Source organism: Camelus ferus, chromosome 6, assembly GCF_009834535.1.
Source record: "Camelus ferus isolate YT-003-E chromosome 6, BCGSAC_Cfer_1.0, whole genome shotgun sequence".
Classification (NCBI taxonomy): domain Eukaryota; kingdom Metazoa; phylum Chordata; class Mammalia; order Artiodactyla; family Camelidae; genus Camelus; species Camelus ferus.
Window position 1 is genome coordinate 92373026 of NC_045701.1, and position 26529 is coordinate 92399554.

The 26529-nt window shown below is 60.3% G+C and overlaps 3 protein-coding genes across 17 annotated transcripts in view; 2 read left to right on the forward strand and 1 right to left on the reverse strand.

The window, feature by feature from the left end:
- The window catches only part of KLC1 (kinesin light chain 1), a 52251-nt gene extending 45859 nt beyond the window's left edge, over nucleotides 1-6392 (forward strand). For 5 of the 11 annotated variants that reach the window (XM_032482764.1, XM_032482765.1, XM_032482768.1 and 2 more), the window contains one exon: nucleotides 116-1751. In XM_032482764.1, coding sequence (XP_032338655.1) covers nucleotides 116-181 — 66 coding nt within the window. In that variant the 3' untranslated portion in view covers nucleotides 182-1751. Of the gene's footprint in view, nucleotides 1-115; nucleotides 1752-2146; nucleotides 2269-5602; nucleotides 5676-6002 lie in introns of those variants that run through there. The other 6 variants (XM_032482761.1, XM_032482762.1, XM_032482763.1 and 3 more) reach the window with 2 other exon arrangements.
- XRCC3 (X-ray repair cross complementing 3) lies at nucleotides 479-15217 on the reverse strand. 4 transcript variants are annotated; one of them, XM_032482780.1, is made up of 7 exons: nucleotides 15161-15217; nucleotides 12979-13211; nucleotides 11696-11833; nucleotides 11194-11406; nucleotides 7157-7311; nucleotides 4743-5096; nucleotides 479-4652 (listed from the first exon to the last, which is right to left on the reverse strand). In XM_032482780.1, exons 2-7 carry the CDS (start codon nucleotides 13031-13033, stop codon nucleotides 3975-3977), a joined length of 1593 nt encoding a protein of 530 aa, XP_032338671.1. In that variant the 5' UTR covers nucleotides 13034-13211; nucleotides 15161-15217; the 3' UTR covers nucleotides 479-3974. The 4 variants fall into 4 exon arrangements, with proteins under 4 accessions (XP_032338671.1, XP_032338672.1, XP_032338673.1 ...); XM_032482781.1 differs by lacking the exon at nucleotides 15161-15217 and adding an exon at nucleotides 13397-14924; XM_032482783.1 differs by lacking the exon at nucleotides 15161-15217 and having other exon boundaries at nucleotides 4286-4652; nucleotides 4743-4789; nucleotides 4884-5096; nucleotides 12979-13384.
- Nucleotides 15218-15501: 284 nt separating this feature from the next.
- Nucleotides 15502-26504, forward strand: ZFYVE21 (zinc finger FYVE-type containing 21). 2 transcript variants are annotated; one of them, XM_032482790.1, is made up of 8 exons: nucleotides 15502-15709; nucleotides 22243-22293; nucleotides 22454-22622; nucleotides 23200-23275; nucleotides 23361-23452; nucleotides 24035-24088; nucleotides 25623-25765; nucleotides 25886-26504. In XM_032482790.1, exons 1-8 carry the CDS (start codon nucleotides 15572-15574, stop codon nucleotides 25919-25921), a joined length of 759 nt encoding a protein of 252 aa, XP_032338681.1. In that variant the 5' UTR covers nucleotides 15502-15571; the 3' UTR covers nucleotides 25922-26504. The 2 variants fall into 2 exon arrangements, with proteins under 2 accessions (XP_032338681.1, XP_032338682.1); XM_032482791.1 differs by lacking the exon at nucleotides 24035-24088 and having other exon boundaries at nucleotides 15504-15709.
- The last annotated feature ends 25 nt before the right edge of the window (nucleotides 26505-26529 follow it).

A 26529-nucleotide genomic window follows, 5' to 3' on the forward strand; every position in this document is an offset into this window, starting at 1 on the left:
CAGGACTCTCGTGCTGACTTGAGTCTGCAGCCATGGTTCTTAGCGCTGAGACCACTGGAAGCTGGCATGTTTAGTACTGGTTGACAATAATTTTTCCATTTGTTTTTTCACACAGGAACGAAATCATTGTGTGGCAGACTGGCGAGCTCTGAGTGCCAGCCGCACTGACCTGGCCCACTGAGGGCTGAGGCAGAGCTAGATTGAACCCCTGGGGCTCACGGAGCAGACAGACCCTCCCAGCTTGCCAGTCCCCTCCCCTCTCTGCACGGAAGGCCCCAGGGGCGCTTCTTTTCCTGGGTGGTGACTGACCTCCACCAGCCTCAGGATGTCTGCCCCGAACTGTGTTCAGTGGCCTGCAGTTGTAGTGACGGAGAGCTGCCGAAACATGACGGTGACCCTGGCCAGGCGCGGCAGCCGGCTGCAGCACGTTAGGAATTCGGCCGCTGCTCACGGACACTTGCCACAGCACCAAAATCTGCTTTAAATTGTGATACTGTATTAAGGCTGTACATTAAGATTGGAGCTTTAAACTGCATCCTTTGAGAATAAGAATCTAACAGCCCTTGGCAGTGATGCCTGGGATTTAGAGGAACATGGGAGACACGAGAGGCTGGCGGGAAGGCCTTCATCCCTCCCGGGTCTGCTGCTCAGCCCAGCGCTGCGGTGCGGGGCTTGTGGGGCTCCCGCCACCCCCGCCCCACACACTCTGGGCGCCCACCTGGCCCCTGCACACTGCAGGGTTGGGGGGAGCACACGGAGATGCATGCTTGCTTCTTAAAAAGCTTTTCTTTGTAGGGTTAAGTAACACAGGGTGGGTTCTGACAGGACTGTTCTCATCAACCCTTAGGCATTATTCCTTAAGGGAATGTGTAAGATTCGCTGGCAGGTTGGGAAATTACCTGACAGATGCCGAGGTGTAATTCCCGATGTCACGTGTGTGCACGGGGCAGAGCCACGCTGACCGTGAAAAAGCCACATTCACTCTCTCTGGGTTTGAAAGAGGGTCTGGAAAGCTATGAGTATCCTTGTGAAACGCTGCCAGGGTGATCTTATTTTAATGTTTGCGCAGAGGTGCTGTCACCGCAAAGGCCACCTTTCCCTCACGAACGCACTGGGCTGGGGAGCGTGCTCCCTGGGACTCGCTCTGGGGGCGCCCTTGGACTGCCTGTGTCCTTGGGGCTGAGGCTGTTGTTAACAGTGAGGCTGAGACTTGTTTAATGCTGGGTCACCTCGTGGCAGAGGTCACATGTGCTTGTTTGTGACGTGTGCAGGGCCCCCCACAGGTGGCTCCGGTGCGTGTGGGGCTCCCACAGCCTGTCTCCTCTGGCCGTGCTCCTTTTCCTCCGCTCTGACTCCACTTAGGCTTGGCAGCCTCTGGCGGATCAGGGCCTTACTTTCTAAATGCTCTCTGGAGGTGTTTAAAAACATTTGATGGGTTGTGATAACCACTGGGGAAAGGAAGGAAGCGGAGCTGTCCTCATGTGGACTGGGCACTGGCTCGTTCGTTCAGGTCTGCTCTGAGGTGCAGCAGGGCCATGTGGCGTGGCCCGGGTGCAGGGCAGGGCGCCAGGTCTGTGTGTCACGTTGTAGCCAGGAGAGGGGGCCAGGGAGCTGTCCCGCCTCCTCGCGCTCCATTTGAGGTTTTCTCCCCAGCCAGAGCTGGCCCAGTCCATTTGGAACCCACTCAGTTTCCCTTGGTGACAGTTCTTGCTGGAAAAACAAAGGGCATTTAGAGAGAGTAAATGTAGGGGTGAGAATAGAATTTCATTTTAAGCTCCCAGTTGGTGGAAAGAGACCATCTCTGCAGGAGCCTTGGTTGAACCTGACCCAGCCTTGAGCCCCGCTGGCCCCGGTTCCTGCTGAGGGCGGCGGTCGCCTTTGCATGGCTGTGTGCAGACGGTGCTTGGGGGAAGAAACCCAGTGAAGTCGGGTCGGCAGAACCTTCACGGTTCAGAGAGGGTGTTACATGGGAAGCTGCAGTTTGATTTTTGAACTCAAAATAGAGAAAAGCCAGGCTGTAACCTGCTTCAAGTCTGGTGGTCAGGATTTTCACATTTTTGGGGAGAGGTGGGGGTCCAGCCGTCCCTTCTGTGTTTTCCTTTCGTGGTGAGGGAGCCAGTGCCCGAGTCTGCATTGTTTCTCTCAGGTTAGACAGACTCCCCTGGGAAGATGACAGAGGTGGAGAGCTGCAGGCCCCGCCTTCCCGAGCGCAAGCAAGAGGGCCCGGGGGGCAGAGCACTCGGGCTTTGTGTTTACGACGTTGGACAGGTACAGAGTTATTTTCTGGAACTTAAAAAACTGTTAACTTGCTGCTAAGAATGTCATGGAATTAGAAGTCACGTTATAAAGTGCAGGTGCTGCCAAGGACGCGCGGGTTGGTCTGCAGTGGACTGGCCCTCTCGCTGTCACGGCTTTCTAGAATGTTCTTGGAGAAGGCATGTCACATAGATATGAGGCGACTTCTGTTTATATTTGCACTTTTTTGGGCAGTGTACCACACACTCATGGGGCTTCTGGAAACTGTTAAGGTGACACTTGATAGCGCCAATAGAGGTGACGTTCAGACCAGCTGGGTGAGTGTAGTCCTGCGGACGCGGCCTCCGTGTAACTGGGTCGTTACATAAAGATACGAACTCCATCTTGAGTTGGTTCCCCAGCGCTGCGGGGTGTTGGGGGGCTGGTCACAGGTCTGTGAGGCCCACTGGACTGTCCCCGGGGTGCCCTGGTGGAGGGGGTTGCTGGTGTTCCTGAGACACAGAAAGCCGCACAGCCCGGGTCCCGCGGCCTGTGGTGGGTGGGCTCCCGGGAACGCCAGCAGCGGGACGCGGGCTGAGTGCGGGCGGGCTCCTGCTGGGCTGGGGCGCGGGTCGGCCGCTGAATGGACCTTCTGTCTGGGAGCCATAGTTTTCTCTTCTCGTTGGTGTGACTTGCCTAGGAAATCATTCGGGACTGTTTGTATTTAATTACAAAAATAAAGTGTTTTATTTCTTGTTGTAATGTCCCTGTACTTTTGCAGAAAGGCTCTTTGTAAAACTCCAACCCTCAAAGAACTTTTTCCTATTTAAGAACTAGCCACTCAATCTTTTTAGGGCCACAGACTACTCTGAAAACACGATGGAAGTTGTAAATGGATCATCGTGCCCTAGAAAAATGTGCAGAGTCTGCCCGGTGACAGGGATTTACAGCCCCACCTCCAGCGCTGGCCTCGGGTGATCTGGGGTCATCACCGGCTCATGGGCTGTGGGAGGACGGCCAGGTCACTGCTGAGAGCTGTAGTAACAGTGCCGTCTCCAAGGGCTGTTGACGAGGACAGGTGTCCACCTGGATGATGTATTTGGGGCAGTGCCTGCAGAGAGCAAGCACCTTCACTTCACATGTTTATCTGTCCAGGGCCTGCTCTGGGCCGGGCGACAGGTGGAGATGCGCAGACGTGGCGATGGTCGGGGTGAAAACGGACGCAGCCCTGCCTGCCCTGGGCAGTCATGTCCCTCTGTGATCTCTAAGCCTCACGTTTCCAAGAGCATTTCAGATTCTGGAGTTTGTAGCCAGATGTGGCTGGACCCTGTGCCGACAGGAGATCCGGCTTCCTATGCAGTAAGCCCCTGGCCAGGTAGGGGTGCTGGTCTCTGCAGGTGGCCTTGTTGGCGTGGACGCCCCCCCCCAGGCCAGGGCTGATGGCTATCTTAGCCACTAAGGCCAGGCTTGGAGGAGGCACTGAGGAGACACCGGGATGTGCTCTCTTTTTAGAATAAAGTTCTCGTTCGCCCAGAACGGGTTTCCTAGCAGGTGGGCCAAGCCACCTTCCTCCTTCCTCCAGCTGTGGCTGGTGGCAGAGGCAACGCAGAAGTAACAGCTTTACCCCATCCCCATCTCCTCCCCTGGACCCTGCAGCCTGCAGGTGTGTTCTCTCCACCCTGTGCCAAACCAAAGGTTTGGCCATGGGATGTGTGCTGGGGGCCAGGAGTTATACCCCGTCAAGGGGGTGAGGATGTCAGTAGGGGCTCATCTGACCTTGGCCCACTGTGGCCCAAGGTGTGGGTGTTGGGAGCTTTCGGACAGAGGCACCAGCCGGGAAGAAGGGAGGAGCCTGTGGGGGCGAGGTGGAGAGCTTGTTGGGCAGGGATGTGGGCCCGAGAAGGCTGTGGGCCCCGATCCCAGGCACAGGATGGAGAAAACTGCTCATTGAGAGGCTGGATGTTCCAGGAACTCATTGTGGAGACACCAGAGCAGCCAGCGCAGCAGTGGGGGGCATGGGTTCGTGGCCTAAGAGCCAGGCACATCTCGAAACCAGAGGGAGGAGCAGCCCCCAGGTGGGGTGGCATGGGACGAGGAGACCCTAACGCGGTGATGGGCATGCTGAGCGGGCTGGTCCCCTGCACTACGGGGCTGGAAGGTTTTCTTGGGATGTGGCTGGTCATCTGTAGTCCCCACGTCAGCAGGACTTGGTCCCAGGCGTCCCTTGCACACCCATGGAGGTGACTGTGTAGGAACAGGACGAGGGCGGCAGGTGGGGGGCGAAGACCACCCTCAAGGTGCGGCTGGGTGGGGCCAGGACAGCCTCTTCGGGGCGCTGACGGTCGACCATCAGCCGCATCAGGAGCTGGTTGGACCAGGTTATCCCAAGGGCTGGACACACCCGCTCTCCCCTGGCACTGAGACAGAAAACAGGCCCCACTGTTACCTTCGAGACCACGGAGGCCCCGATGCTGCCCTCCTTCCTGCCCGTGGGCAGCCCCACTCACCCAGGCAGCCCGGCTGCCGCTCCCTGCTCCTCTGTGGCCTCCGTCACCTGGAAGGGCCGGATCAGGGTCAGCTCTGCTGGCTCTGCCCCAAACCCCCATCCTGAGCACGGGGCGGGGTGGAGGGGGTGTTGGCCGGCCCACCTGGTTAATGCACAGCACGGGGCTCCGGAAGGCGCAGCTCAGCCGGCGCAGCTCTGCCCCCAGCACCTGCAGACACTGGGCCCTGTGGGCCGAAGCCGCACCGTCAAACTCACAGCGAAACGGGGCTGCCACAGAGTCGACGACCACCAGGCGGGCCATGCCCCGCGACAGCAGCACCGGCACCCTCTTCCTCATGCAGCCCAGCAGGGTGTCCTGGAGGCCAGGGGAGGTGGCTGTCACTGCCAGCGCCAGAGGGCCCCTCCCATCCTCATGTCCCAAGTCCCTGGCAGTCTGACCCCGCCCCCCTTGGGACCATCAGTGACTGCGTCTGGCCAGCTGGACTCAGCCGCATTGCCAGGGCTGGCCTGTCACCCCCACCCAGCGGAGGGACACAGGGAGATCTGAGTCCATCCTGCATCCAGGTTCATGCCCACTGAGACGACCTGGGCTGTATCCTAGGACACCAAGCAGGGTCCGGGGTGGGGGCTGCAGGCATCCCTGGGCCAGCCCTGCCCATCTACCAACGCCCTAAGCGCTGTGCTCGGGGAGCCCTGGCCTGGCTGGGGGGCAGAATGGCTGGGCTCCCCAGGGGGCAGGGCAGAGGGCCCTCAGGTGCCCAGCGGCCAGACACTGGCCATCCCACCCAGCACTCTTAGGGGCTGTCAAGTGTCTGCTTCCTTGACCTGGAATAAAGTTCAGTTCTGTGCTTAAATCTGCAGGGCGTCTCCAGCGGAGCCTCTCTCTGTGGAGAACGACAGCGGCAGCAGCGGCCTGGAGGACGCCAGCCTTAACGTGAGTGCCCCCAGCCACGCAGGCGTGCAGCCAGGGACAGCAGGGGCCAGGCCAGTGGTAGCCACGCCCACTTGCAGGGCTGGGACTCCGAGAGGGGCCCAGTGCGGAGACCCTGGGCCCCAGGAGGTGGAAGGGGGACCGAGGCCCTGGGGGGCCCGTTTGTGCAGAAGCAGCAGGCTGAGGTCTGCACCTCCCTCCTCCCCGAGCAGCCCACACCAGCGGGAGGGTGGGGGCCACCTCCCCACAAGCCGTTTCCAGAACAAAACTTGGAAATGGCACTACCGGGACTTGGCAGGCCTGGCCCTGACCCACCGCCTTCCTTTGCAGTGAAGCTGCGCCCTGCCCTGGAAGACCCAGGGCAGAGCTGCTCACTGCGTCCAGAGCGGCCCTGTGACGGCCAGGAATGGTCGCCGAGGCTGGAGGGCCTGGGGCGGGGAGCCCACACCCCTAACGAAGCGTCTCCTCCTGTGTCCCCGCACCCTGCGCACTGTCATACCAGGAGCCACACTGCTGTCAGGACGCACTCGCTCGAAAAGCCACGGCCACGCTGGCCCCTAGCGGCGGGCTGGGCCGGCGCTGCTGCCTCCCAGGCCGCCTGTGCCTGCCTCCCGGGAGGGGCTGCTGCCCGGGCCACTGCTCGTCGTGTTATTCTGCGCGCTATGTGTGATCATGTATTTTATTGTAAAATTTTTTAAAATTAAAAGTTTATACATCTTATTCTTTACTTGAAATTCTTTTTGTAACAGTTCTTAAGCTGGGGCAGGTCCCGGGGAGGGGAGCTTCACAGACTTACTTTTGGTGCACTGGCCTGTCCTCTGTGTCCCATCTCCCCTCTGAGGGCCCTGCCTTCCCTACTTGGCCCCCCACCCAACAGCGACCTCAGCTGACCGCTTCCCCTGTGCCTGCCTGCCTCCTTCCCCCTCCCCAAGGGCCACTGCCCCCTCTGCTGCCCCCACTACCTGTCCACGGGGAGGGCATGCGACTTGGGGGCAGCTTCCAGGTGTGTCGCGCCAGAGGCTCAGCCAGGCCAGTCGCGCTGTTGTCTGATGGGCTGGTCTGGGCTGGGTGCCCACTGGGCCTGGCCAGGTGGGGGCCCCGGCACCTCGACAACAGACTTCACCCCCACCAGAGGCAGAGGTCACACCCACAGGACCCCTCCTTCTGGGCAGTGACCTGGACAGCAGGTCCTGTCCTCCTCTGGGCAGTGGTCACCTCTGTGACGGGGTGAGCCCTTGCCTGTTGCCGCCTTTTCTAGGGGACGGAGGAGCTTGTTGGGGCAGGAGGTGGCGTGTCACGTTCCTGTTTCCTTCTGGGGGAGGCTGACAGAAATACAGGTTGCCCAGTTCAACCTGAGGTTCAGGTTGGAGTACTGCTGACGGAACGGGGGCTCATGTCCACCAGGACGTGATTCCCGCAGACCAGCTGCATGTGCGCGAGCGCGTGCGTGTGTCCCACCGGGCCGACTTTCCGCAGATACTCACCACGTCGGCTGCGTGCTCAATGAAGATCTGGTTGCCAAACTTGATCTTCTCGACCACGTTCCCGGGGACATCTGCCCGCAGGCACTGCTGCTGAGCGATGAGCTGCTGAAGACGCCGGCTGGGGAAGGCGTCCTCCGTGCAGACGTACACGGCCCCTGCGAAGCCAGAGTGCGGTGAGCAAGCTGTGAGGCCTCCTTCCTTTCTAACGCCGCCCCTCGCGGGGCCTGCCCTCCGACAAGGATGGAGGCCGGCTGGTGCGGGCCTCCCACCACAGCCCCCTTGCCAACAGGGTGTCACCCTGTGGGTCTGCCCCCGGGCTGTCCCAGGTGGAAGAAGTGGAGTATCAGGGCCTCCCAACTTCTCCCGACTTTTGGAAATGCCCCTCCCGCAGACGTAGGGAGCTGCCCCTCCAAGGCTCTGTTGGGCAGATGTTTCCTCGATTCCACCGTCAAAGCTCCTCCTGTGATTCTGGGCTACGAGGGTAACTGCTGCCCCTGGAAAAGCTAGTAAACAAAAAGCAGGTGACGTGTCACCAGGAACCTGGAACCCCCACCAGGGATGGACCCGGAGTCCTGCAGCTTAAAAGGACCAGGGGCATCTGCAATAAGCAGTGTTCGTAGCAGCTGATTGTCAACAAAGGTCCCAGGACCATTCAGTGGGGAGAGTAGTCTTTTCAGCAAATGGTGCTGGGACAACTGGACATCCACACGCGAGAGAATGACTTAGACCCTAACCTCACACCTTGTATGAAAATGAAGTCACAACGGATCGGATGCAGGAGCCCAACCATAAAACTCTCAGAAGGAAACGCAGGGGTACATCTCATGACCTTGGATGAGGCAGCAGAGTTGCAGACATGGGCGCAAAGGCACAAGTGAGGAGAGATGGGAACAGGACGTCAGCAAAGCGAAAACTTCCTGCTTCAGAGGACAACATCGTCAAGACGACGAAAAACAACATTCAGAAGGAAGCAACACCGCACATCATGTATCTGATGAGAGTCTAGCATCCAGATTGTGTAAAGCTCTCCTATAACTCAACCACAAAAAGATGACCCAAGCTTTTCAATGGGCAAAAGATCTGAACAGACATTTCTCCAAATGGCCAGCAGCACACAGAGATGCTTGACACATCAGTCATGAGGGGAACACAGCCTCACACCCACCAGGACAGCCAGCATCAAAAAGCCAAGTGCCCGTGGGGATGGGGAGGGACTAGGCCCTCCTACACTTGTTGACGGGAAGTAAGATGGCGCCGCCGCTGCCGAAGACAGCCCGGCAGTTCCTCAAAGAGCTAAACACGCAGCTACCATATGATCCAGCAATCCTACTCGGTGTCCCGTCACCGAAAGCCACTAGTAAACGAAAGGTGTGAAGGACCCAGATGCCTGTCAACAGAGGAATGGGTAACTCAGTTGTGGTCGAGACACACAGTGGAATGTTGCTCAGTCATAAAAAGGAATGAAGTAGTGACATGTGTTCCAATGTGGACGAACCCTGAAAACGTTACACTGAGACACAGAAAGTCATGTGATCCCGTCTATTTGAAAAGCCCAACAGGCGAATGTGCAGAGACCAGAGCAGATGGGGGCTGCCCGGGGCTGGGGAGGGAGAATGGGGAGTGACTGCTCAATGGGGACAGTTTCCTTTCTGGGTGAAAAAAATGTTCCAGAATTAGATCGTAGTGATGGCTGCAAGCTTTGTGAATGTACTGAAAACTGATGAACCGTAGACTTGAAGAATGAATTTTATGGTATGTGAATTATGTCTCAATTTTAAAAGAAGAAGAAAGGCCAGTGATCTGGCTGAGCCCCGGACTCGCAGGGCCACGCTGAACTCCTGTTCCGGTCACTGCCCGGCCCTGGGAGGGGGGGGACACGAAGAGACAGCAGCGCCCACGCCGCAGTCTGCGTGTCCTGCTGTGAGTGGGCCTTTCACTTTGATCTAATTCTGTTTCAACACAATTTCAACCTTGGTGAAGATGAGGAGACGAGACCACCCCCCACCGCGCCTGACCCTGTCGGTGGTGAGCTTGTGACCCCCAGCCCTTCCTAAACCTTCTTGGCGTGTTCCAGGTCTTTCCTGGGGGCAGTGCTGCCTGGGGAACACCCCTTGTCACGCCGCCAGGGCAGCCCTGAGTCACCCTGTTCTCCACATCCCGGGGGAGGGGGCTGGACGGAAGGTTCAGAACTGAGCCTGCCTCCACATGCGTGGTCCTCCAAGCCCCTCCGCCTGCTCGACGATCCTCACCCCCACATCTCGTTAGGGGAGGTGTGCGGGGCACTCGCCACGCTGCCCCCACCCGGCAGAGGGCCTGCGCTGTTGCTGAGATGGCTTTGAGAAGCTGGCAGGAAGGTGGCCCTGGCCCAGCTCCACATTTTCTTAAGTGCAGGATTCAAAGTAACTCTGAAGCCACTCGACCATTATTGTCAAAATTAGGGCTTTCAGACCTGATTTAGGGAAGCCACTTTCTCAAGAAAACATGCACTGGACCCAACGTTTAACGTGGTCACGGTGGCCGTGGGGCCTCCCTCCCGCCAGGCCACTGCAAGGCGTCACCCAGGCCTGGCTCTCCTCTTCCCTCACGCCCCGCTCCCGTGCCGAGAGCTGCATCTCTGCAAACAGATACTGGTCCTTGCCCGCCCTGCTGGCTCTTCTGCCCAGGACCTCACTGGTCACTTGGGAACCTGGGGCTCCCAGCCTCATGTCCACCGGCTCTGGGTTCCCAGGGTCCTTGTCCATGTCTGACAGGCGTGGGAAGGTCCACAGAGGAGGCAGGCACAGCTGGGAGCATGGCCTCGGTCTCCCGGTGGAGTCCAGGTCACCAGCAGGGGTTGCCAGGAATCCATGTGAGGTGACTGTTACCAAGAGGGGAGACCCCGGGTTGCATGGTGGTAATGGGGGTTGGGGGAGGCCCTCCAGACCAGCTGTGGACGAGGCAGCCACATGCGCTGGAATCGGGAGAGCACACAGGCAGGGCCCCGAGCTGGGGCATGAGGGACCAGGCTTTACCAAGGGATGTTATCAGGGCATTGGCATCGGCGGGTGGGGGGCCCAGGCCCCAAGCAGCTCTGAGGACCTGCCCTGCGGTGCCCCTTCCTTTCTCCCGGTGAGTCAGCACCTGCTGTGTGCCTGGCGCACTGTGTACAGAACACGGACGCCAATGGGTGACTACACCAGTCACGGTCCAAGGAGAAAACTGGGGTTCCCAGGGACCCCACTGGGCTGACACACCCAGATCACTGTGGGGTAAGAGGACCAGGCCCAGGAGCTTCAGGATGGAGGCTCCGCCTGTCCCACCATACCTGCCTCCCCTGAGAAGGCAGAGGCGGGAGCCCCGGACACACCGATCCAGGGGGACCCCATCCCAGTTGTGAGCAGGCGCAAGACTCATTTCACAGCAGGTCTTTTGGGGAGTGAACCCAGCATGCCCACTTTCAAGGTCACATCGGTCCACCCAGGTGCCGGGTACCTGCCCTCAGGCCTCCACAACGCCTGCCTCTGGTGTGAGCGCCTCCACTTCCGGCCAGGAGACCCACACTGAACCCTGCGCACCAGGTCTGGGGACAGATGGCCTGGCGGGCAGGGAACAGTGAGGACGTGTGTAAGTTTCACAGGGCCCGAGGAGCCTCATGTCCACTCTGGTTCTCACGATGAAATGGTTTTTAACATCTAAGGACGCCTTGGAAATGCTGGGACCCCTGAGACCCTGGCTCGGCCAGCCCCCCCGCCCTCGGCTCCTTCCTGGGAAGAGAAACGCGACATCTGGTGCGTGCCGGCCCCGCGGGTGTGTGGGGGAGCCTGCGGGTTGGGGTGCGGCCAGGTCCATGGCCCCAGGACCCTGCGCTCAGCCGGCGGGGGCTCCTCGGGGGCACCCCTCCCCCCGACCCTTCTGAGGCAGGAACCACAAAGCAGACGCAGAGAGACGGGAATTGTAGCGGACCGCCCCCGCCGGGGAGCCTCCGAGCACCTGGATGGAGCAGCGCCAGGCAGGGGCCCCCAGCCCCCACCTGCCCTCCCAAGCCAGCGGCCACTCACCGGCCTCCAGGCCTCCGTGGCGCTGCGGGAACTGCACGGCCAGGCAGAGCTGCAGCGCCAGCTGGGTCTTCCCGGCAGAGCTGCAGCCGGCCAGCTCGGTGATGCCGTCCAGGGGCAGCCCGCCGCGGAGGAGCCCGTCCAGCACGGGGCAGCCCAGGCTCAGGCGCTGGTGCTGCTCGGGGAACCGCTCCTTCTGCTGGTAAAGGTGGAGCGCTGGGGGTGGGGAGGGGGTGTGAGTTGGCAGGAGGACGGGGGCCCCAGTCCTGCAGGGAGCCCGGGACAGGTCCCTCCAGTTGCGGAGCTCCAGTGCTGCAGGCCCACGGGCTCTGGGCTCATCCCGGCCTCCCGCGCCCCTCAGCCCTCTCCCCTGGCTCAGGAACCACCCCTTGAGCGAGGCCCCCACGGCCCTGCACTCTCCCCTGTTCTGGACGCTGTGACCTCGGCCCCACAGCCTGGAGCAGCAGAGCGGCCGTGGGGTCTCCCTAAACCCCAGGACCCGCACCTGTGGACACGCTGCTCCCCCGTAGGTGTGAGGAGGCTGTTCTCAGCAAGTACTGCACATCAGGGCCCGAGAGGCTGGTCACTCTCTGCAGGTCTGGCCCAGAAAAACGCAGAACCTCCTTTACTGATTTCAGTTTGGCTGAAATTATACAAATAAGTAATAGGACAAGCACAGTAGCACACGGCAGCACAGCAGTGACGACAGGGGCCTCCCAGCTCTGGGGACACCGTGGGCGGAGGGCCGGATCAGCCTGCTCCCTGAAGTTGCAGGAACCCCAGGCAGGATGTGATGACATCTGGACAGAAGGGAAGGGGCCTGGGGGAAGCCCCCTCTCAGCTACAGCAGAAGACAAGCACATAGGGGCCTCTGCCCGGGTCTGTCCCTGAACACACCCCTCAAGAAAGGCCTGCGTGTACACAAGCCAGAGACGGAGGCCGGGGCGCGGGTGAGTGTAGGGGAGCCACACCGGGGGAAGGGTCTGCGAAGGGACCCATCCGACGCCTACTGAACCAAGGGGCTGGGAACGCGGGACGGGGGGGCAACAAGAGGAGAGAGGGGCTAAAGCATCTGGGAGGGAGGGTGACTGGGTAATGCGCCCGAGGGGCTGGTGTTTTGGGAGGAGAGTGAATAAACTAATTTTGAGCTTAGATAAGACTATTACTTTCAAACTAGTAAAAAGAAAAAAAATATGCTAAAAATATATCCAACCAATCCAGAAGCAGCCAAAAAAAGAGAACCACAACCACGAAAAAGAAATAGGACAAACAGCTCAGCATAACAAGGGAGAGCTAAGCCCAATTTGTCAGCAGCTACCTTAAATCCATACACACTGAACACTCTGGCTAAAAGACACGGATGGTCAGACTGGATAGAAGGAAGAACTAAACCAAACTACTGATATGCCCTTAAAGAAACAACAGCTAAGCCTGGAGGGGCAGGACGTCACCCCACTGCTGCACTCGCCCCCACGCGCACTCAGTGCTCCCACCATGCGCTCAACCAGCATCAGGATGTTGGAAGTTCACGTTAACATTAACTTTAAAAAAGTTCTTTCAGTTAAACACACACACACACACACACACACACACACACACACACACACTGAAAAGCCTGCAGCACGTTCCAGTCTCAATGCTCTGACTGGGATCAATCGTCTTGGGAAGGAGTAAGCAAAGGGAGGGTCCTCGAGGCCTGGATACACGAGCTTGTACACACGTCCTGTATGGAGCATGGCACGTTCATACTTTTCCATCATCATTTTATATAAATATCAGTAAACACACCTTTCTTCACTGCAGCAATAATTCTGGGATTCAGGTCCAATTGATCTAAATCCATTATCTTCAGCAGGGTGACCAGAAAGACAGATATCACCTCCCAGGGACAGTGATTCCAACACACTTGCTGTCACTCCGAGCCGCCCAGGAGCCGAGTGCAAAGGAGTGTCCGTGGCCTGGGTGTGCGGTCCCTTCTGTGACTGGGGTTCACCATCGGCCCAGAGGTTGGAGAGACTTCACTGTACCAGGAACACCGCTGATAAATCTAGGGCAAACCTTCTGCAGGCCAATTAACTCAGAAACCTTGGACTCAATGCCCACACACACATGCATTTGAAGAAATCCCCCAACCCCCTGCATTCTGACGGTCAGCCCATTTCATCCTCTGCAAAAGAAAAGAAAGGAGCACCTGTCCCAGCCTCACCCTTGCCAGGCCCGGGGTCCAGGTGAGTACCCTGCCCTGACCCACTGCTCTGGGGCGACGCTGGGGACCTGTGTGCACTGGGCTCACTCAAATGAAGTGGGTTTTACATCCTTCAGTTTAAAGTCCCTGAAATGTGTCTCCACGGGGATCTGGAAAGAGTGGAAAAAGGGAGTGGAGAATATTGAAGGACAGGAAGCCGGAATGTCTGTGACCACTAGGCTGCTTAGGCAGAGAACAATGGAGGCTGTGGCCCGCAGCCCTCAACCCTCACCAGGCAAGCCTGTGGCGGCCCCCTGGTGGAAAGGCCCCTCCCACGGCCTGAGCACGCAATTCTGTGGGAGCCCAACGCTGCTGGCTACCTCGGCAAGTCACCCAGTGTTCCAGCGTGGCCCACCAAGAAGTGAAGCAGGGCGGGGATGCCCAGGCCGGCAGTCACTCAGGCCGGATCTGGGGTCAGTGTCCAGCAGCAAGGCCTGGCGCCCCGGGGGCTCGCAAGGCCAAGAGGAGGTGGCACACTGTGGGCTTTGCCTTTCAGTGCCTGGGATACGGTACTGACGTAGACACTATCAGGTTGTTTTTGAGGCTTCCAGAGCCAGGCCACCAGCACTCTCTGTTTCACACAGTCTGGTCAGGGAGACAGGGCTGGCAGGGGCGATGGGCAAGATGCCCAGAAAAGGCCGAATTGCAGCATCAGCTGCAGCAGGGCAGGGGACCACTGCCATGTGCTTGTGGGACCCTGGAGGCAGCTGCTGGGTGGAAGGAGCTGGGCGCCTGGGGGCTGGTCTCCTGCCCAAGCACAAGGCTCCCGGGCCCTGCAGCCCGTGGGTTTGCCCAGCCAGCAAAACCATTTGGTCTCCACCCTCTGGAGAACTCAGTTATCCACAGGCTAACCTGCCTGGGGGTGTCCAGCTGCATTGGGAGCAGCCCACTCTCACGACTGGGCATGTTTTCTGGCTCCCCCCCAGAAGAGGGCAGCAATGAGCACTCCTTCACCCTAGGCTGCTGGGGGAAGATTTCACCCGGACCTTGGGTGGCCACACAGGTCCTCTCACACCTGGGCAACCACTGTGGTTTCTCCAGAGCTGCCCAGCCTAGACTACTGGGTCCCCTCCCTTCTCAGGACCCTCTTATTCGTCTGGGAACCTCTTCTCTTTTCAGCCCCTGTAGCTTTGAGCTCTCCCGACTCCGCAGTGCCTACCCCACACCCGGGTGTCCAGCAGACCCCTGACTTGGCCGTCCCCATGGACCAGGGCGTCCCGCAGATGCAACCTGCCACCCACGCACACCTGCTCGTCCCACTCAGCGCTGCATCCCCGTGGTCGTCCACCTGCCACCCTTGACCCTACCCTCTCCCTCCTCTAAAACCCGGTTCACCGTTCACCCCAGGGCCCCTGGCCTGCTGCCACGGCCCAAACTGGCCCCGCAGCTGGGCGGCCTCCTCCAAACCCTGCGAGCCGGCGGCCCTAAGGGCCGGCCGCTCCCTTCTCACCCTGGCTCTCCATCCCGCGCTGCACCGGCCCCGAGCTCCCTTCCACCACCAGGGCCCCGCGAGGGCCCTCTCTCCCGCCCTCCCTCCCGCGCGCCCGCGGGTCCTAACCGCGGCTCAGGGGCGTCGATGACGCAGGACTCCGCCCCCTGGAGAGCCCCGCAAGAGGGCCACACAGGCGCCGAATTTGACCCCGTCCGCTCCCAGGGGCTCACGAAGCCCAAGGCCGCCTCAAAGCCCACCCCCGCCCCGTCCAAACGACCACTCTGCGATCTCACCTCGCGCGCTCCACACGCTTCCTAGCGCCTTCCCGCCCCTCGCAACCTCCTCCTCCAATGAACGCCGGGCGCCCTGCGACCGATGTGCCAATAAGAGACGAAGCAGCGCCCACGCAGCAGACTAATTGGCCAATCCAAAGTCTCAATTGCCCCGAGAGGGGCGGGGCGTGCTCGGGCCGGCCCTCACTGCCTATTGGTGACAGACCGCAGGGTGCCAGGGGAGGTGCCCTCGTTCCGATTGGACAGCGCAGCGACAGGGCGGATCCTGGGCGCCGATTGGCCCGCGCTCCGGGCCGGGCGAGACTATTGGGCGCGGGCGCCGTCAGCCGCGCTGGCGGGGCGGGGCGGGGCGGGGCTCCCGACGGGGCGAGGACCCGGTCGCGCGCGGCGGGCGAGCGCTGAGGCGGCGTCATGTCTTCCGAGGTGGCCGCGCGCCGCGACTCGAAGAAGCTGGTGCGCTCACCCAGCGGCCTGCGCATGGTGCCCGAGCACCGCGCCTTCGGCAGCCCATTCGGCCTGGAGGAGCCGCAATGGGTCCCGGACAAGGAGGTAGGTTGCTCCCGCCCGCCCTCCGGCCCGGGACCCCGATCCGGGCCCGCCCTGCCTCCCCGACGCCCCTCCCCAGCCGGCCCGCCCCCCGCGCTCCGGGTCCCCCTCGGCCGCCCGCGGCACCCGCTCCGCGCTCTGGTGGCGCCCCCGCGCCCCTGCTGCCCGTGCGCTCTGTCCCGGCCTGGCTCCCGTCCTCGGGGCGCGCAGGCTCTCCCTAAGTTTCTGTGCCCCTCACAGACCTCCCCACAATGTGACCCGGGCTTTGCCACCCCCGGGGCGTCTGCGAATCCCACAGCGCCCATTGGTTGAGCTGCTGAGCTGGAACCCCGCGGGACAGCCGAGGAGTCCGGCGTTTGTTTACCAAACAGCATCCTCCCTGGAGGACCCTCGGGGTCTGCACTGCGCGGCGGGTGGTGTTTGAGGGAGGTCTCGGGTGTGAGTAGGCGTCTCCGGACCGAGTCTGGAGGGCGTCCGGGCTGGCGAGCTGCACCTGCTCCCGAGAGGTGCGGGGCGGACAGGCATGAGCTGTCCCGTCGGCAGAGTGGGTGCGGCACCTTCTGAAGGCCCTTCTGTGCCGGCCCAGGAGTTTGGACAGGATCCCGTAAGCCAGTAATTCTCAGCTACGTGAAGCCGTGCGAAAAACTTCGTGCATTCCTGTAAATCACAAATGTCTGAGACACCAGCGCTCCACGATTTTTGAAAAGGCTATAAGTTACTGCTCCCTCACGCATTGTGATCGACTACTTTTCCTCCCTTCCCTGAGAATCACCTATCAGGCGGCAGGTTTTCTGCTGAGGAATGCAGTCAGGTGTTTCTAAGAGACTGGAATGCAATCAGGTGTTTTTTAAGACTCTGGTGGTGAGTTGCCCAGAAGCTGGGGAGGGGCCGTGGGGCCAGCCCCGGGGAAGGGCTCAGTCCTCCGTCCTGGTCCTGCCGGGGCTGCTCTTTCCACTTAAGCGGCACCGCCCTGGCGCCCTGAGGGGAGCTGGCAGTCACCAGGTGCCTGCAGTCAGGGCACAGAGAGGGCGCCGTGCTGGGGAGTGGGTGGCGGGGTCACTGAGCTGGGCCACGTCGCCCCTCCCCTCTTGTTCTTTGTTGACCTGTTTGTGCTCTCTTCTGCATTTTTCTCTTGGTCCTTGTACACTTTGAACTAACAGAACGTACCTTTCCTCACTTGGTCTCCTCGGTTAGTGCAGTGAGAGATGATTAAAGGAAAAAGGAGGTGTTATCGTGGGTCTGGTTCCCATACATAAGCGCATGTCAGACTTCATCTAACTGGATCCGTGAGAGAAGCAGGTGGACATTATCATGGTTCAAAGACCAGTCAAAGCAGCACGAACTGACAAGGAGCAGGCACGAGCACGTGAGGGAGAATTTCTCTTCCCTGTGGGGGAGGGGAGCCCAGGCGCCCGAGCGCCCGGTGGGCCGGGTGTCTGCAGTGTCTGCAGCTCCCTGAGCGGTCGCCCGAGGGTGTCCCCGAGGCCAGGCTGATGTGTCTCAGCCTTTGCCCACTGCTGCCCCTTGAGGACCCTCTTTAGACGTTTTCCGTCCGGTTGATCCCCTGGGGAATGGCTGGCACAGGGATGTGAGCCCCGCTGCTCGGAGCATGCGGACGTGCGTGGAAACACGGTCTAGCCGGGGCACCGCTGCTGTGCGACCTTGGGATCCCCACTGCCATTCCTGTCCAGGGCCCCTCGCTTTTTCCTGAAATCCTCGTTGCATAGGTTTTCCCACGTAAGTTGCCTTTCTGTGTGGGCCTCGTATTGCAGGGCCACGCGGTGAGGTGCGCCTGGAGCTCTGCCCAGCCGACTGGAGAACTCAGGAGACTGACAGGGTCGGGCTGAAAGACTCGAATCAGCGTGGCACCCCATCCTTTAACAGACGTTTCGCTCCGTGCTGGCGGGGTGGCGGGTGCCCTTCAGAAACACTGATCTGAGCTCACAAACCCCTATTTGTGGTCTGAGCAGCCAGAGGAGGCCTGAGAGGCCGAGGGAGCTTGGAGGACGGGAGGAGGCCTCTGAGTGACTGTGGACTACTTTCTGAGTCTGAGGAAGTTTGTCTTGAAATTTACTGGGACATGCCCCAGAGTCGAGAAATTACCAAAGGGAGCATTCTGGAGGAAAAGGACCTTGGACTGGGGCAGCTTGGGCTGGGAAGTTTGGGATGGAGCCTGGGATGGGTCAGTCTGCTCCTTGCCTGGTCGGTGCTTCCAGAATGTCATGATCACAATCACTGTGTTTTGGGAGGGGCAGGTTTACCTGTGGTGGTCTGGAGTAGGCGGAAGAATTAGGTAGAGCAGGGCCGGAGGTGACATGTCATCTTTGGCTTCCTCCGACATCCCCCATTCTCGCCCTTGTGTGGGTTAGTGTTGCTGTCATGTCTGTAGACACCCTCCCCTCTTGTCATTCCAGCTGTCTCCCGCTGGTCCGAGGCCAGCCCATTCTGCATCTGTTACTGGGTGCGTGACCCTGAACCAGGTTGTTAGCTTGGGCCCTGGGGGACACCCCTACAAGTGCGGGAAACGTCTGCGGCTCTCGGCTTCTCAGGGGGTTTCCTGCCTCAGAAATAACTGGGGATTTCTTTTCTAGTGTCAACGTCAAGGATTCCACAGTGCGTGCCTCCCTGGGAGCTGGTGAGGCCAGGAGGCAGTGGGGGAGTGTGGGGAGTGGGCTTGGGGTGCGCTGTTTGGCATGTAGCCCCAAATACTGAGTTTTCTCCTTGAAATCCGTGCAGTTTTGCATGCTCACCCCCTTTTTTTCCCATCCTCGGCACTGGGTGTAACCAATGATGACGGCTCTGTGCTGTCATTTTGATGCTCAGATACCCTGCAGATGCAGAACCAGGGAGGGGAGAGCATGGTGTGTCAGATAAAAAACAAGGTCAGACTTAGGTGGGGAGAGATTTATGGTCATTGTAGGAGGGGAAGCTCCAACCAAGGGGTCTGCAAACTGTCCAAGACCAGGCAGCAACGGGTTTCCTTCGTGGGAGGAGTGACCCAGGCTAGAAGGGGAGGGGGTGAGCGGTGGAGGTGGAGGGGCAGGTGCTGATCTGACAGCACATCAGGGGAGGCATCACCCCAGGCTAAGCGGAGTTTGGGGGCCTAAAGGAAGGAGAGAAGATTGATGAAAGTTTTGTCAGGTCAGTGGGCATTTTATTCTGACGGATGAGTGGGGACAGACTGGTCAGCAGTCACATTTGGGGTCTGTGTCTGGCTTGTCGTGGGTGAGCAGGGGTGTCTGTGAGTTTTCTCTAAGTCACATGGGGAGGGGGTTCTTTGCGAGATGCGTTCCTAGAACACTACCAGTGGGGTTCCCAGATCTCTGGCCCCCAGGATCCTGGGCGAGTCCATCATGGTGCAGGGTTGGGGCTGCGGAGCCAGTGGACCTCCAGGGGCACTGTCTCCCTCAGGAGAGCTGCCCACGGCCCCTCAGGCTGGCTGGGCGCTGCTTCTGGTGTTGGGAGAAAGCGTGACTGTGAAACACCACCAGGGCCTCCCTGCGCCCTGAGGAAGGCTGGCGGTCTGGCCTCCTTCCCTGGGCCTGGGGGGGACCCCTTCCCTTCCCCCGGAGCTCCAGGCCACTCTGTGCTGCACAGCAGATGGGGCTGCGTGAGCCTGGTCCTTTGTTAATGCAGCAGAGAGTTGAGTCTTCAACTCAGGGTCGTTCTTTATTTGTAGGAGTTAAGCTTTTACTCTTTAAGAAAGCTGCTTTTTTAATGAAGACACATTAATACGTGTATTTTAAAACTTAACTTTTATGGCTTATTTTTGAGGAACCTAAGACCTGGTCTAGTGTGAGAGCCAGGCGCCAGCAGTGCCTCAGAGAGGACAGTGTGGAGGGCATGACTATCCTTTGTCACCTTAGCCTTAGAGGGAGGGTGGGCATCTGTCCTAAAACTTTGTTATTTTCACGCTGAGGGGGAGTTGCCCTTGGGCAGACCCTTTTGGGTGGGGACTAGTTCTGACGGGTTGCCCCGGGCACCAGGGGCTCTTGGTGCCTGAATCTGGGCAGCAGGTTGGCCAGGACCCGTCTCCATCGAGCTCTGTGCCTGGCCTGTGCTGTCAGCTGTGCAGGGTGAACCCCCAAGTCCCAGAAGCCCCTTCTGTGCTCACGTCTTTGGTCCGGGCCAGTGTCCTCTGGCCCTTTCTGGTTTCTCCTGTTACTGCTCATGGTCTCCTCACTTACCCACCGGAAAGCTTAGCTGGCAGGGAGCCCGAGTCACCTGCTGGTTTGCTGGACCAGCGAGGGCCCGACGGTGGGCGGCCGGGCTCGGACTCCGGGACCCGCAGCCGGCAGCGGGCTTGGAGTTGGGGTGTCTCACTAGGGCTGACGTTTCAGTGAGGCCCCTCCTCCCCACCGGTCTCCCCCATCTGCGGGGCCGGGGCCCTGTGGAGGTGAGCGCAGGCTCCCGAGCTGGGCTGGAGGCGCGCCTGTTCGTGCTGCTTCACGTGGAGTGAGACGCTCCACAGCCGGCCTGCTGCCCGTCCTGGCAGGGGTGGGGGGTGTGTGTGTGCGCGCGTGCATCTCATGGCAGGGCCCTCCCTGAGCTCCTAGGGTCCCTTTGGAGGGTCCTGGTTCTCCTGCGATTGTGCCTGTGTGAGCGCCACCCCCGGCAACACATGGAGGTCTGGGTGCCACGCAGCCTGAGGGGCTGGCATCTCAGGCCCCTCTGGCTGCACGTGGCGGAAATGGGTTGATCACACCTGATTTCTGGACTTCGGTACGTTCTGTCTCCCCAGAGAGCAGGTGCCCGGAAGCCCAGAGCCTCTGGCCCAGTGCAGGGGTGCGGGGCTGGGGGCCGGGTGGCGCTGTGCCTTGCCTTTGGTGCAGCTTTCCATCAGGCTGGGGGTAGGAGTGCGTTGGTGGGGTTTCACTCTCATACCCTCACCCGTTGCTTTAGTTCCTTATTTAATTTTGTTCTCATATCAAGTTGTTCTCTTGATCATTTGAAAAGTTTCTTTTATGTAAATAACAAGAAAGTTACTATATTTAAAAATAACCTCATTGGCTTACTTAGATTAATAAAAAGCTTCTAGTTCACTAATATTTTTAAGGGAGCAAATTTTCAATTTGGATTTGGTCTTAGTTTAGAAATTGGTTTCTCAGTGGTCCAGATGTGTACGTCCCAGCATACAGGGAGCGGCCCTGGGAGCCGCGTCCCACCCCGGGAGCACAGCTCTGTGTGCTGAAGCCTGGTCTGATGCTGGCTTTCCCAGTGGCTCAGCCTCCCTGGCTACACCCACACCCAGTGGATTCTGTGGCTGGTGGTTGTGTGAGGTCACCAGGGAGCGTGACACAGAGGCCCTGCCATGTGGAGAGGCCCAAGCACCAAACACAGGGAACATTCCAGAACTGACTGTGGAAGGCAGGGGCTGGCAGAAGCAGCAGCTCAGTGATCAGCCAGCCGGAGCCTGAAGTTGGCGGGGAGCTGTAGATGGTTCTGGAAGGCCAGGGCGGACCAGGCCCTGGGTCCAAGTCCAGAAAGCAGCTTACAAGCAGAGAAAACGAGGTTAGTCATGGGATCTCAGGAAGCTCGGTGCGGGGCCCCGGCCATGTGGGGCTGGGTGGGGCGAGGGCGCCTTCCTGCTGCAGGCTCGCCTGATGCCTGTCCTTCCATGGAGAAGGGCACACTGTGCCATGGAGGCCAGGCTCCTTCCAGAAGCATCTGCAGGGCCCCGGCACCACGGGGCTGTTTTAGACCAGCTGAGGATGGTGGGCATTGGCACCTCTTGTGAATCTCCTCAGAGTGACAGGCCTGACTGGCCAGGCAGTGCTGGGTCCCACAGCTGGGCCTGGAGGTGGTATGTGCAGAGCAGGGGGGCCAAGCCCCTGTGTTTTGGGGGGTCAGGGAGGGTGGGGAACAGAGCCCGGGTGGCATGGGTTCCGGCCGCCCAGAGCAGCTGGTCAGTGAGGAAGAAGGGCAGGACCCTGGGGGACACGCCCTGTTGGACGGGTCACCCTTGGGTCACATGGGCAGGGTGTCTGATTACATTCCTGGCTCCCTGCCTGGAGGTGGTGTTTCACTGTCACTGCATCATTGGGCTGGGGTGGCAGGTGTGTCCACCAGGGACAGCCCGTCTGTGGAAGTGACTGTCACTTTGCGTGGGGTGGCGGGTCTGAGCTCTTTTGTGTGGTCGGTTGCTTTGGCAATGCTGTGGCCATTTCAGGTCCTGGGCCTCGCCTGTCCCTCTGGTGCTCTGTCCCCAACCTCCTGATCATCTGTGCATCTCGGGGCAGCGGGCATGGGACTTGCTGTCCAGCAGGTCCAGCCTCCTGAGCCCCAGGTCGCAGGTCCGGTCTGTTCTGTCTGGTTCCCTGACCCGAGGTGTGTTTCAAGCACTTACCTGGTGCTGACTTTGCCGACGGGACACTGCCCCCCGCCTAGCCCCTGGCCACGCTTTCCTCCACCCCCGGTACCAGGCAGGGCTCATGGGTGCTTCCCTGGCTGGTTTCAGAGGGAGCTGACTGCGCCGTCAGGGCTGGGCTGCGCGGCGTGGGCTCCGGGTCCTGACGCTCTGCCACCTTCTCTCCTAGTGCCCAAGGTGTATGCAGTGTGACACCAAGTTTGACTTTCTCACCCGGAAGGTGAGCTGAGGCCGTGGGGTGGGTGGGGCGGGCGGTGGGCCTGTGTCAGAGCCCTGGCTCAGTCGCAGCCTGGTCGGTGGTCCCATTGCGGAGAGATGGGTGAGGGGCCGCCTGCCCGTGGGGCCCCTGCGCGTCCTCACTGAGTGCCCCGTGTCCCCAGCACCACTGTCGCCGCTGTGGGAAGTGCTTCTGTGACAAGTGCTGCAGCCAGAAGGTGCCACTGCGGCGCATGTGCTTCGTGGACCCTGTGCGGCAGTGCGCCCAGTGCGCCCTGGTGTCCCACAAGGAGGCCGAGTTTTATGACAGGCAGCTCAAGGTGCTCCTGAGTGGTAAGTGCCTGGGGCCGGCCCGGCCCGGCACTCGTGGGCACCTGAGAAGTGGGTGCAGCCCCGGCCCTTCTCTGTGGAGACGGACACACCTGACACATTGGCTGACCTGCTGGGCCTGGGACCCGGGTTGGGGACGTCCACCCTGGGCTCGGGCGGCACTTCCCTGGGGCGGCAGCAGGCTGAGTCTCACCCGGGGCTCAGGGACACAGGTCTGCCCCCCCAGAGCTTCTGAGGACTGAGCAGCCCTCACCCCAGCCCGCGGTACCACTCCTGGTAGCAGGGGGGTGGGGTGGGGGGGTCTCTGTGCCTTCTCGCTGCTGCTCTGGGCCATTGCTCCTGAGCATGGGGGTGGGGGTGATGCCCTGTGACCTAGGCCTTTGGGAGGTAAGGTCACCTGGAGCACAGCCTCCCCTGAGGCGGTGCCTCTTGTGGGCCTCGGCAGGGGCCGCGGGGTAGAGCTCGCCTTGCTTTCATCCCGCCCTGGCCCTGTGCGTGTCCCACGGGAGCTGGCCTGCCAGCCTGGAACACACGTAACAAAGCAGCAGCCATGTCCTCACGTTTGGCTTTGCATCCCAAGGAGCCACCTTCCTCGTGACTTTTGGAAACTCAGAGAAATCAGAAACAATGGTTTGTCGTCTTTCCAGCAACCAGAGGTAAGAGCAGGGTGTGGCCCGGCGCTGACAGCTGTCATACCGAGCCGGGAAGTGGCATGGCATGGACACATTTCGTTTGCTGTAGGTACTTGCTTCTGGACGGGGACAGCCGCCGCGAGGTGGAGATCGCGCACGTTTCCACCGTGCAGATGCTCACGGAAGGCTTCCCTCCTGGAGGTAAAGGCCGCGTGCGGCCAGCCGGGATGACCTTTGGGGCCAAGCACAGCCTCGCGGACAGGGTCTGTTGGGCCATCCCACTCAGCCTGTGGCAGGGTCTCCAAGGCTCCTGCCTGTCCTCCCCTGTGGGCCTGTATCCAGTAACTGGCTCGGGAACTCGCCAGTGAACAGGGGCTTAACATGTAAAAAAAACAACGAAGGAAAATTTGCCTAAACACGTTGTCTGAACGCTCTCCTGTGCCATTTCATGTATTTTTGGACTCGGACCCAGGATCAAGCCCAGATGCAGTTGGCACCACCAGATTCCCGAGTGTCTGGGGCAGGGCCCTCCTGGCACTCCCTGCCGTCGGCTTCTGTGGAGACAAGGCTCTGTGGCTCCTCGTGGGCTCGCGGGGAGGAGCCCAGTCTGGGTCTTCCCACCCAAACCTCCGTGCGCAGCGGCCGCCCTTCCCCCGAAGGGGAGTCTGTGTTCCGCTCTGCACAGTGTGCTGAGGAGTCCGTGTGGCTGTGTCCACCGTGCTTTCTGTGTTCTGATTGGCTCTTGCTTGTCTTCTCTCCTGCCTGCCTACCTCCTTGACGTAGAAAAAGACACTCACACTCACACCAGCCTCCCGGGGAGCCAGCCCGCCTCTGAAGGTCAGACACATGCTCCTCGCCTTTCCCCTGACTGCCCGGGCCCTGCGCCTCCTTCGCATCCTGCTGTCTCGAGGGGTCCACGTCAGGGTTCTCTGCGAAACACCCATTCACTTTTGGTTGATTTGGAAGAGGGTCGGGTCTAAGACAGTATCCTGGCGGAAGAGCTCTGTCTAGTTTGCTCATTCTGTCCCGGGGGAAAGCAGGGCTCAGTGACGCTTTCACGTCAGCATCTGCTGGCCCTCAGCAGGCCCAGTCCGCCGGCGGGTGGCGGCCCTTCTCCCAACATGGTCCTGTCCTTCACAGCCGGGCTCACTGTGTTCTTCGAGGCGCCTCCTGCACGTCCGACTCCTGGAATGCTGGGGCGGGAGGGCCTGGCCAGTGTTTGGCCCCCTCTGTCCCCTGAGCGCAAGCAGGCTGAGTTGCAGGTGCCCTGGTGGGAAGTCCAGGTCTGGAGGAGCTGGGCTCAGCCTTGGAGGGTGCGCGCAGGAACGGCCTTGCCGTGGCCCACCAGAGGCCAGGGAGCGGTCACCATCCAGCTGGCCCAGTGAAGTTGCCAGCCTTTCCGAAGTCCCAGCAGCTGGGGCTCATGATGCCCATTGGGAGTACAGTGAACCCTGCTCTGCCAAAAGTTTCCTGGAACCTTTGAATCCCCAGAACCTTGTCTTCTCATGGGAGTGGGGGCACTGGGGCAGCTCCCTGAGCTGGAGGCAGCATAGGAGACATGGAAGTGTGGCCGGCGCGCCGGTAAAACCACTTACGGAGCAGGTGGCGGGCAGAGCCGGCTGGGGGCACCCACAGGGAGCCCCGCCGGGCCAAGCTGGACTGACTTGCAGGGTAGGACCGTGGCTCATGCGAGGTCACGGAGGCAGCTCTCTGGTGGTGGTTCGCCCTCTCTACCAGCTCGCGTCCTGACCCCACTGGCCTGCATGTTGACTTGGAGACCTGTGTCTGATTGAAGGACTCTTCTGAGAGCTGGAGTCTTCCTCCCACAGTCAGCAGAAGAGCTGTAGGTGAACGTCACCAGGAGCTGGTCTCCATGTGACTGCTGACATGGTTGGGACAGAAGGGTTCTCAGAACAGGTGTAGGAATCGGGTCATTGTCCATGGAGCAGCTGGTCCCAGCCCAGGGGCAGGCAGGCCACGTCCCAGCAGGCTGACCTACACGGGGCATCTTTTCCGGAGCTCATGTGCTAGGGTGGGGTGCTGGTGACCAAGGTGGTGGCACTTCTCTGGCTCCCTCTGCTCGACCCTGTTCTCGGTGGTGGGGCGGGTGGGAGGCTGGCCAGGGTGGTGCAGGCCCCGCCCCCCGCAGGTGCCCCGCCGGGGCTGGGAGATGCGGCACTTGCTTCTCTCCCTGGGCTCTCAGTGATGTGGCCGTGTTTGTCCTGGACCTCCAGTCTTGTTACTTGGGGTCATACACCAGAAGGCGCCTCCCTCGCACAGGCTTCACCACCTGGCCACCACGTCAGGGCTGGCAGCATCCTGGGTGCTCAGAGTCCCCTCGGGGCAGCCTTACCTTGTCTCCTGCCCCCAGGAGGCAACGGACGGGCCACAGGCATGTCCCTGCACTACAGAACCCCAGGGGCAGAGGGCGTGATGCAGCTGAAGCTGACTGCCGGTGAGGACGCAAATGGCAGCAGGAGGCAGGCGACAGCATGGTTGGCGGCCATGCACAAGGTACCGTGGCCCTGGCCCTGCCACCAGGGCACTGCCCACCTTTCCCAGATGAAGACCTGCCTCCCGCTCCACCGGGGGCGCCCCTGCCAGGCTCCGTGCTTATTTTGGGTCACCTTGCAGGCCGCCAAGCTCCTCTACGAATCCCGGGACCAGTAACTCCACGCAGGCCAGTCAGCCAACGTGGGACCGTGGCGCCCGCTCCCTGCGGACACAGGCACAACCAGCCCGACACGTACTGGAAACGCAACTCAAGTATTCGGAGAACCAAGTGTCCGCTTACCTAGTGCAATACGTACACCGCTGATTAACGCTCTCAACAGCTTGTGCTTCAGAATTTGTTACCCTGTTGATACTTACCCGGGGGTGGGAGCCGCTGAGCTGCACAGCTGCTAACTGTGCAGCGTAAGCTGTCAGGCCCGAGCGTGCGAGCGGGTCCTGGCCCCTTGCTGCTCGTTTTGTTAGTTGTTCTTCAGAAGTGGGCCGGCAGCGGAGACCTGGCCTGGTGGGCCCTGCTGCCTGCCTGGTCTCCTGTACGCGGCTTACAGTTGGCCCGAACCCATTTTACAGGCTGTCCGTTCACTGCGTCACTAATTTGGGGCTGTGCACACGCCTCTGATACTTCACGGGGGGAAGGAGCAAGCTTTGTGTTTTGTACTTTTCACTTACTATTTCACTTTATTAAAATAACTGTACAACAATTTGTATATAAAGCTTATGATTAAAACCTATTTTGAAAATACGGGTCAGGCCTCGCCTCGCTGTGT

Bases quoted from the DNA above. Each gene is read 5' to 3' on its own strand.
- ZFYVE21 (XM_032482790.1), top strand. From the start codon at position 15,572: ATGTCTTCCGAGGTGGCCGCGCGCCGCGACTCGAAGAAGCTGGTGCGC. The intron at 22,623-23,199 runs GTAAGTGCCTGG...TTGCATCCCAAG, and splicing joins GCTCAAGGTGCTCCTGAGTG to GAGCCACCTTCCTCGTGACT. The intron at 24,089-25,622 runs GTCAGACACATG...TCCTGCCCCCAG, and splicing joins GAGCCAGCCCGCCTCTGAAG to GAGGCAACGGACGGGCCACA.
- XRCC3 (XM_032482780.1), bottom strand. From the start codon at position 13,033: ATGGATTTAGATCAATTGGACCTGAATCCCAGAATTATTGCTGCAGTG. The intron at 11,834-12,978 runs GTGTGTTTACTG...GTATAATTTCAG, and splicing joins TATTGCTGCAGTGAAGAAAG to CCAAACTGAAATCAGTAAAG. The intron at 5,097-7,156 runs GTGAGTATCTGC...CCTGGCCTCCAG, and splicing joins TTGAGCACGCAGCCGACGTG to GACACCCTGCTGGGCTGCAT.